Source organism: Dryobates pubescens, chromosome 9 (genome assembly GCF_014839835.1).
Source record: "Dryobates pubescens isolate bDryPub1 chromosome 9, bDryPub1.pri, whole genome shotgun sequence".
NCBI classification, from domain to species: Eukaryota; Metazoa; Chordata; class Aves; order Piciformes; family Picidae; genus Dryobates; species Dryobates pubescens.
The window spans coordinates 980,758-990,172 of record NC_071620.1 but is presented as its reverse complement, the minus strand read 5'-3'; the positions used below and the strand labels follow the sequence as shown (position 1 = coordinate 990,172).

At 59.2% G+C, this 9,415-nt stretch overlaps 1 protein-coding gene across 1 annotated transcript; it reads left to right on the top strand.

Annotated features, from left to right (window-relative positions):
• Positions 1-4,314: 4,314 nt before the first annotated feature.
• Positions 4,315-9,214, top strand: ADCYAP1 (adenylate cyclase activating polypeptide 1). Its single transcript, XM_054164159.1, has 5 exons — positions 4,315-4,381; positions 4,773-4,880; positions 6,692-6,826; positions 7,276-7,371; positions 8,329-9,214. The coding sequence occupies exons 2-5, from the start codon at positions 4,780-4,782 to the stop codon at positions 8,513-8,515; spliced, it is 519 nt and encodes a 172-aa protein (XP_054020134.1). The 5' UTR covers positions 4,315-4,381; positions 4,773-4,779; the 3' UTR covers positions 8,516-9,214.
• Positions 9,215-9,415: the final 201 nt, after the last annotated feature.

Below are 9,415 nucleotides of genomic sequence, written 5' to 3'. Positions count from 1 at the left end.
GCAGGGATGGTTGTGTTCTTCCTTTCCTCAGGTGCTGACAGTGGATATCAATGAATGTTTTACAGCTTGCAGGACAAGTGATTTATAACACATGTATTTGTCTGCAAATGAGAGGATGCAAGTGAGTGATCACTGCTGGGGGACACTCACCTGAACTCCTTGTGCAGGGAGCCTGTTTTGATCCATGCAGAAGGATGGTCCCTGACCAGCAGGAGCAGGGAAGTCCTTCTGCCCTGTGCTCAGCACTGCTTAGGCCACACCTTGGGTCCTGTGTCCAGTTCTGGGCTCCTCAGTTTAAGAAGGACATTGAGAGACTTGAAGGTGTCCAGAGAAGGGCAATGAGGCTGGGGAGGGGTCTGGAGCACAGCCCTGGGAGGAGAGGCTGAGGGAGCTGGGGTTGCTTAGCCTGCAGAAGAGGAGGCTCAGGGGAGACCTTCTTGCTCTCTGCAACTCCCTGCAGGGAGGTTGGAGCCAGGTGGGGGTTGGGCTCTTCTGCCAGGCACCCAGCAGCAGAACAAGAGGCCACAGTCTCAATCTGTGCCAGGGGAGGTTTAGGCTGGAGGTGAGGAGAAAGTTCTTTCCAGAAAGAGTAATTGGCCCTTGGGATGTGCTGCCCAGGGAGGTGGTGGAGTCCCCATCCCTGGAGGTGTTCAAGAGGGGACTGGATGTGGCACTTGGAGCCATGGCTCAGTTAGTCAAGAGGTGTTGGGTGACAGCTTGGACTTGATGATCTCTGAGGTCTTTTCCAACCTGGTGGATTCTATGATCCTGTAGTTCTGCCAGTGAGAAACATGGCTTTCTTCCAAGTGCTGTCTCAGAAGTTTGCCTTAGAGGGGAGCATTATGAACTCAGATCCCCCTCAGCCTGCCTGTGAGAGTGTTTTACCTGGATTTAAACCTTTGCTTACTCAGCCTACACTGGAGTCATGCCACCAGCCTCTCCATGCTGCACCTCCACAGCCGTGGAGTCGCCTGAGGTGCCACAAGGCTTGGATTTTCATGAATCATGTCTGGGTTACTCAGTCTCCCTAAATAAGAGCCTGGAAGCTGTGGGGTGTTGTGAGCCGTCCTGGCATCACTCCTGTGTGTGCAGTACCACCGGGGTGGCATCAGCTGCATCCTGGGGTCTGGAGGATCAGGTCTGTTTGATGGGAGGCTGTGTCTCTTCTGATGCCCATCATCACTTCAGGCATTCTGATGCTTTCTGTAAGGAGCGGGGTGGGAGGACAGGAAATGAGACAGCAGAAATAAAAAGTGGCTGAGAGTACCTTTTCTTAGAGTGCAAACAGCATTAGAATGTATTGTCCACGATTCCAGTCCCCTTGGAAAGAAGGAGCATTTCTTCCCCATTCTTTCAGCTGAGCTTGTTGTTCAAGCCTGCAAAACGAAGCCATCCACACAATTCCTTGTATCCAGAAAACCCTGTGTTTACCCCTCCTACCACACGGTCAGTTACCAGCAAACAATCCCTCCCCCGCCAAACCCGACAGCCCCCCACACCTGACATCCCTCAAAGCTTCCCTGAACCAATCTCAAAGCCCCCCCAAACCCAGCAGCCTCCAAAGCCTCTCAAACGTTACAGCTCCCCACAAGTCCCCCCGAGCCCGGTGCTGGCAGGGGACAGCCCTTCCCCGCCGACCTCTTCCCGCAGCTGGCAGCGGGTCGCTCCCGGGCCCGACACCCCCGGGCCCGACACTCCCGGGCCCGCCTCTCCCGGGCGCGCTCAAGCCCCGTCGACGGCGGACACGAGGCGGCGAGGGCGCCGCTGCCCACACGGTGTCGCCCTGCACTCACGGACCGGCGGCGGCAGCGGCGGGGGAGTCCCGGGGCGGGGCGGGCCGGGCCCTTCCCCAGTGGCTCCGGCAGCCGCCCCGCCGAGCCCTTCTCCTCCTGGGGGTCCTGCCCGCTCCTCCGCACCGCGTTCGGGATGGGAGCTGGGACCGCGTCCCACCGCGTCCCGGGTCCTGGCCCCCCGGCGCAGCGTCGGTGACCCTTGCTGCGGGAATCGTTCATTCACCTTAAATTTCCTTTATCTCCGGAAAATATTGCAACTTTAACTGGCTATAATCGGAATATAATTGCGTGACGTGTTTGGTCGCTGTCGGTTCGGAGAAATCGATTTACCCTCGGTTAGCTCATCTCGCCGTGTCACAGCCGGCCCACCCGAGCGGGCGGCAGCGGATCCACCTTACCGCTGCTGCCTGAACTCTCTGCTTATGATCCCGAATAACCACAACGGGCAGTCAGGGCCCCTGTAGCCCTTTTTTCTGCCTGGAGTTCTTGGAAATGAGGGGCCGATGTTCAGCCACAGCTTGTCGGGAGGGGAGGGCGGAGGCGACGGCCCCGGCTGGGAGCCGGCCGGTTGTCCGCGCCCGGCTCTCGCCACATCCCTTGGGGGAAAAAATCCCGCCGGCGGGGAGGTCCCCGGAGAAGGGATTTCCCTCCCAATCCCTCCGACAAATCAACTTTTTTCTTTTTCTTTTTCTTTCTTTCTTTCTTCTTCTTCCTTTTTTTTTGTTTTTCCCCTTTTAATTTATTTCCCCTCTCCTCCTGGAGGTCCTCTCCCCTCCTGCTCTGCCAGACGCTGCGAGCCGCACATCTGTCTCCATACAAGGCGGGCAGGGTCGGGAGGGTCGGGCCAAGAGGGAGTGAGAGACTGGGGGAGGGAGGTGGAAAAAAGCCGTTCTCGCCACCCCCCGGGCCGTGGCGGCCGCGCGTCGGACCCCGCGGCTGCGGCACAGGCGGAGCGGTTATGGCGCTGCTGGCTTCCCCGGGGGGGATTTTGCGTCATGAAATAAATACAATCCCGTAAAACAACCACCACCCCCACCCCCCCAAAAAACCCCACCAAAACCCACCAACAAACAAACAAAGAAACAAAACCCCCCAAAGAAACACCAAAAAAAAAAAAAAAAAAGAAAAAGAAAAAGAAAAAGAAAGAAAATTGGGGGGTGGGAGAGAGGTGTCAGGAGAAAAAAACAGATCCCCTTTCTGCCCAAATCTCGGTGGAATTGGGGTTCCGCGCTGGGACTGCTCCACCTGCGCGCCCAGCTCCGCGCGGTTTCGTGGGGCCCCGCGGCCGGCGGCGGCCCCGGGGGTCCGGCGTGGGGGTGACCTGGTCTCGCGGAGGAAAACGGAGCAAAACTTCGGGGAAGCCCTCCTGGTCTTGGGACACACTCCCCTCCACCCCCCAAGATCACCCCAAACCGCCCTCCTACACCTCTAGGTCCCTTCCCACGGCAGGCGAAACTTGCCCGTGGCGAGCATCCGTGGCGAGTTAATGGGGGTAGGTGGTTGGGGGGGTTCCTGCGTGTGGCTGCTTGGTTGTTGATTTTTTTTCCCCCCCCCCCCCCCCCCCTAATTTCTTGGGGAGAGAGGGGATGAGGGGGGGAGGGGGAGGTGTGAGTTGGTGTTTATGAGAAGCTCTATGACTCCTGATAAGCTCATCTTTGAGGACGACACAGAACTGTGTTCCTTGAGGAATTGAGGTGGTGACGTCTTTTCTGATACCCGATTATTACGTGACTGGGGGGGGGGGGGGGGGGGGGAGGATAAAAAATAAAAGGGAGAAAAAAGACCGGAAAAAAAAAAAAAAAAAGACATTTGATTCATGAATAAAAATCCGGACACCAGCACGGGGGCAACGAACAATATTGCCCGTCCTCTGAGGTAACGAGCAGGCGAATGTTTACGAAGAGGGCTCTCGCTGAAGCGGGTTGTTTGCAAAGGTTTTGTTGCTAATTGCGTATCAGACGGAGGGCTGCGGAAGGCTGGTCAAGTTTGGAGCCACCGAGCAGGAAGAGGAGAAAGCTGAAGGCACTCAGTGAGGGGAGAAATCTGGGGAAGACAACATCGCACGCAGCCAGCCCGCGGCTCTCCGCCTCCGCGCCCGTCGCCCTCTTCCCCTTCCCCCGCCACCCCTTCTCCGGCGGCATCTCTTTCCATCCCTTTCTCCCTTCCCTTGCAGACTCCACTCCAGATCTGTGCTGCTACCTGAGAACTTTATTTTCCTCCCGTTTTGTTTTGTTTTTTTGTAATCCTCTCTTTTTCTTTTTTCTGGGGGGGGGAGCGGATTTCCCTAAACCCAGCAAACAACTAAAACTGCTGCTTTTGCGTCTTCTTCACCTCCTTCGCCCATCAGACAGACGATGCCACAAGGGTTTTAACTCCTCTCCGCTGCAACTTGGGAGACAGCTCCATTTCCCCCGCCTCGTTTTGGGTCTTTTTTGGGGGTTTTCCTTTTTTTTTTAATTTTTTTTTTTTAAAAAAATTATTATTTCCAACCACCCCTCCACACACACACCCCCCCCCCCGCCCGCCAAGCCCTGCCCTTTTCTATTCGCAAACGAACGCTCCTAGTGCCGGGTGTTTAGAGTTTAATGGTAAGCACACGAGGCGGCTCGCCGGGCCTTCCTGCAGCGCTGCCGGGGAGGGCGGGCAGGCGGGCGGGCACCGACGGAGCGGGCGGCGGCAGCGCTCTGCAACGGGCACCGCGCTGCAACGGGCACCGCTCCGCTCCTCTTCGCGCCGGCATCCCCTGGCTGCCCAGGGCGCTTGCCCCTCGAGGCCGAGCTGCAGGCTCGGCCCGTGGCTTGGCGGGGCGTGGGGTGTGCTTTTTCCCGTTCGTGTTGGTTTTTTTCTGGTTTTGGTTGTGGGTTGGTGTTTTTTGGGGGTGTGTTTTTTTGGTGGCTTTTTTTTTTCCTTTTTTTTCTTTTTTTTCTTTTTCCTTTTTTTTTTTTTTTTTACAGCGTTTTTCCTTTCCCTTCCGCACAGAGTGGCAATGTGTAGCAAAGCGCTCCTGGCACTCCTGGTCTATGGCATAATAATGCACTGCAGTGTCTACTGTTCGCCGGCGGCCGGACTTCAGTACCCGCCGCTCAGGTAGGTCCGCCCCCCGCCCGGTTTGTCGCGCCGGGACCCCTTCAGGCCCCCGCTGCCCCCCGGCTTTGCTGAAGGTAGGGCACTCCTACTAGAGACGACAGCGGAAGGAGATGTGGGGCGCAGTCACCAGAAGAACCCCCCCGGCACTTAGGCTGTGTGCCCACTCCCTCCGACCCGGGGTAGGAGCCGCCGGTAGGGTCACAGGGCGAAGAGGTCCCCGCTGTCGCCTCCCGGGCTGCAGCGCTGGCTTCCCCTAGGACCGCTCTCCGGGATCCCGGAGGGGTGACCCTGCAGCCTCTTGTCCCCGGGGAGGTGGAGGGGATCTGTCCTGCCGCGTACCGGCCACATCTCGAGGGGGCCCAGCAGCAGCCCCCCACCTGGCCCCAGTCGCCCCGGATGAACGGCGAGCATCGGCTGTCCGGACCGGGGAAAGCGGGGCGGGGGTCCGGGTGCCATGGGCTGCAGTGTGCAAGGGCTGTCACGGTGTGTGCGGCGGCCCGGGAACTGGCGGGTGTTCAACCCCGGCCTCTCTGGCTCTAGGTGTGCAGCCCCCCTTCTCAAGGGGCAAAACAACTGTCACAAAGCCGTTTGCTTTTCTGCGCCTGTTGGGAGCAGTTGTGCGGGGCTGCAGCGCAGGGCGATGCCCGTGCTGGTCCTTTACGCTCGGAAGCCGAGGGCTTTTGGACCCCGCTGTCTTTCGGGCAGGACTGGAGGGCCACCAGCGGTCACAGTGTCCTGTACTGAGCCGAGACGAGGGGCACAGGGTGCCCGGACCGGGACAGCCCCCTTTTTGTATAGCTTGCTCGGGAGACCGGTGTTGCGTGGCTTGAGAAGAGCTTTGAGGTTCGGTGCTGTCGTCCTGCGCCACGGGGTTCCGGGGTGCCCTGTGGAAGACCCGGCCGTGTGTGGGGGAGTGAGTGGGGGGCGATGCCAGGCGCGCAGGGCAGTCCGAGGACGGTATCCTTTTTATCTGGGGGGGGGGGAGGGGTTGACTCGGAGATGTCCTCGCACAAAAAAGGGGCCTGTCGGGGCTGGCGCAGAGCAGCCCCCTTCCCCTCCCCGGGCAGAGGGGCTGCGGGGCCATTAGCCGGCAGCAAGCCGGTTCCCTTCGCTCCAGCGCCTGAATTAGCAGTGAAAGCCTTTAGCGGCATCTATTATTAATCGCCCCGCTAAGGCGCACAGACAGAAATAGCTGCCGGTAACGTACAGTGACCTACATCGCGCTGCAGAGAGCGGGGGTGGGCTGGGGCGGAGGGGGACACACACACCCCCCCCCCCCCCCCCCCCTCCAAACTGCCGAGACCTCAGCGGGCAGAGGCACTACTCAACGAAAACTAGCACCAGACGAAGCCCCCGCCCCCGGCCCGGCAGGCGTTGCGGGGAGGAGCGGGGTGCGGCCCCCCGCACCCACCGGCGATGGCAGCTACCGCCCCCCGCCCCGTCCCCGCCGGGGAGCCTGCCTCTCCCGCCCAGCCCCTGGCACGCGGGTGCGTGTGGCTGCGTGTGCGCGGCCGCCTGTGCGGGCTCCGCTCGGGAAGCGCCGGCTGTGGCGGAGAGGGGCTGGTCCCGGGGCCGGGCCGGGCCGGGCCGGGGGCGGGGGGATGTTTGGGGCTTCTCTCGGAACACGTCTGACGGCAGGTCTGTTCCCTCCCCCGTCGTCCTGCCCCGCAGAGGAGGCGGAGGGAGGGGATGGGAGCGGGCGGTCGCAGGGAAGGGATGGGGCAGGCTGTACGGGGCGCCCGGGTCGGCTGGGCCGGCGGGTGGACACCGGAGCCCGGCTGACGCCCTCCTCTTGCCGCTCTCGTTGCCAGGCTGGAAGATGAAGTCTACGACGAGGACGGGAACACCCTACAGGACTTTGCCTACGACCACGACCCCCTCGGTATAGCGAGCCCGTCCTCCGTGATCGGCGAGATGTACACCTGGTACTATCCCCCGGAAAAAAGGTGAATGCAGCCCGCGGGGGCTCGGGCCTCGGCTCTGAGCCGGGAGCAAAAACGGGGCTGGCCGAGGCGATTGTGGGGGAGTGATAACAATAATGATAGTAACAAAGCTGCTCGACGAACCAACAGCAGCGATCCCAACACAACAATACATCCCGAACCCAAATAAACGGCGGCGCCGCCCGGTGCCGGGGCCCGGCGGAGAAAGAGGAAGGAACGGGCAAGCCGCTTACCTCCAGCGGAACGGGGCGGGAGCGGGAGGGCTGGCGACGCGCCCGGGAACGAAGCCGAAATGCCCGGCCAGTGCGGAGCTGAGCGAGAGTGGCGGGGAGGAGAGTGGGTGGGGGCGGAGGGGGTCCCGGGGGACGCGGCGAGATGCCGCCCTCCGCTCGCTGGTCCCCGCCGCAAGCCGGGGCCTCGCCGCTCACCAGCGGGCTTTCCCCTCCGCGCAGGCACGCCGACGGCATCTTCAGCAAAGCCTACAGGAAGCTGCTGGGGCAGCTCTCCGCCAGGAAATACCTGCACTCTCTGATGGCCAAGCGGGTCGGGTAAGGGGCCGCGCTCGCTCTTTTTTTTTTTTCCGAGGGGGGCGTTGGTGCTGCCGGGGCGGAGGCGCTCAATGGGCCGCGCACCGGGGGCACAAAGATGTCCCCGGCCGGGGCTGGGAATTTGCTGTGCCGGCCGTGGGGCTGAGGGAAGAAAGGAAGGATCTGGGCCCCCAAATCTCAACCGTCCCCGGCCATGGCTTGCCGCCCGCTCCCGGCGTAGCGTGAGCCCGGCCATCAGCGCGGGGGTTCGGGAAGCTTTGCTTGGTGCTGCGCTGAGGAACACACACACGCACAGAGATATGCGCATATTCATCTGTGCCTCTATGTATACGTGCATATGCCTGTGTCTGTGTGTGTATTTATAGATGCAGATCTGTGCGCGTATGTATATTTATGGCTGCATATCCATGTGTGCATGTATATTTATGTACACGTATCCATCCTGTGCTGCCACCGGCCCGTTTCAAATGAAAAAGCCAGGCAGCCTGCCCACTTTGCCGGGGGTTGCAGCCCGCCGGGAGCGATGACCGAACGCCCGGCTGAAGGCGGGGAGACAGCGGGCTACAGCCCTGCGCACGGCAGGGCGTCGGGAGAGGCTCCCCGGGGCCTCCCGCCGCCGGCGGCGGGGCAGGGGCGAGCCCGGTGCCAGCCGCTGCCCTCCGGCAAGAGGCAGCGCGTTAACGAAAAGGCGAGGAGAGCCGCGCTCCCCGCCGCAGTGAATAATTCATGGCCGGGGACACAGATCTCGTCTCTCCCGGCCCGCGCCGGGAGCGCGGTTGGGCGCGGCCTTTGTCTTCCAAGCGCATCTTCAGCGCAACGTGTTGCGCCGGGGGCGGCTCCGCGGGGCTCGGAGCGGGCTGCTCGGTGGGGCTCGGAAGGGCTCGGCGGGGCGCGGGAGGGCGCGGGGGTGCTCGGAGCAGCCCCGCCTGACGCTGCTGTGCTTCTGGGTGCTTGCAGTGGTGGCAGCGGCGGCCCCGGGGACGAGGCGGAGCCGCTGACCAAGCGGCACATAGACGGCATCTTCACGGACAGCTACAGCCGCTACCGGAAACAAATGGCTGTCAAGAAGTACTTAGCAGCCGTCCTGGGGAAAAGGTATAAACAAAGGGTTAAAAACAAAGGACGCCGAGTAGCGTATTTGTAGCGATGAGTAACCAGCCACTCCTGTGTGTACAAAGTCCTGAGAGAGAGAGAGAGAGAGAGAGAGAGAGAGACCCAACAACAAAAAAAAATCTAAACAAACCCAAGTCGTTTCCAAACTGACTGAACAATCACTGCTCTTGTGTTATCTAAACATGTATTTATGTATGAAGTAAAGCCATTAAATGGATATTTTGATAATAATATTGTTTTTCTTTTTGTACAAAAGCACTAGAGAAACGCACAGATCTACTTTGTGGACCAATCATTAAGTTATATATAATATATAAATATATATATATAAATACTACTACGAATAGCAAAGAACAGTTCTTCATATAGAGCCTGCACAAGAACGAGAATTCGCCTGAGCTGTTTATGTTTTTATATAAAATAAATAGGAAAAAGGAAAAAAAAGGACAATCACTGCTTTGAATATTCCTCCTATTTTTGTAACGGAAATTAAGAGGATAGTATTTTTATCCGTGACAGGGTCGAAGACGTTGATTTTCACCATTTGCTACTGTACATAGAGAGGGATGCCCTGCTCCCAGGGGATTATGAGGACAAATGTTTTAGGAGATTTGGTGAAGCAGATTCTTCCCCCGGTGAGATTCCAGGCAGGCTCCTTCACCACCAGCCTCTGTGAAGGGGCAGCGTCCCCTTTCCTCTAGATTTCGATTTTTGTTTTCTTTATATTTTATTTCCCTCCCCCCCCCCCCTCCCCCGCTTCCTTTGATCCCCGTTGTAGCCGTATTAGTGTCTCCTCAAACAATGAGCACAGAGGATAATTCTCCTGTGCGAACAACAGCTCGATCCAAATTGCGCATCTCTGTTGTCTATTGGAGGGAGAAATAGCTAAACAAACAAAAAAAATATAACCCCCTAACCAAACCAACCAAAT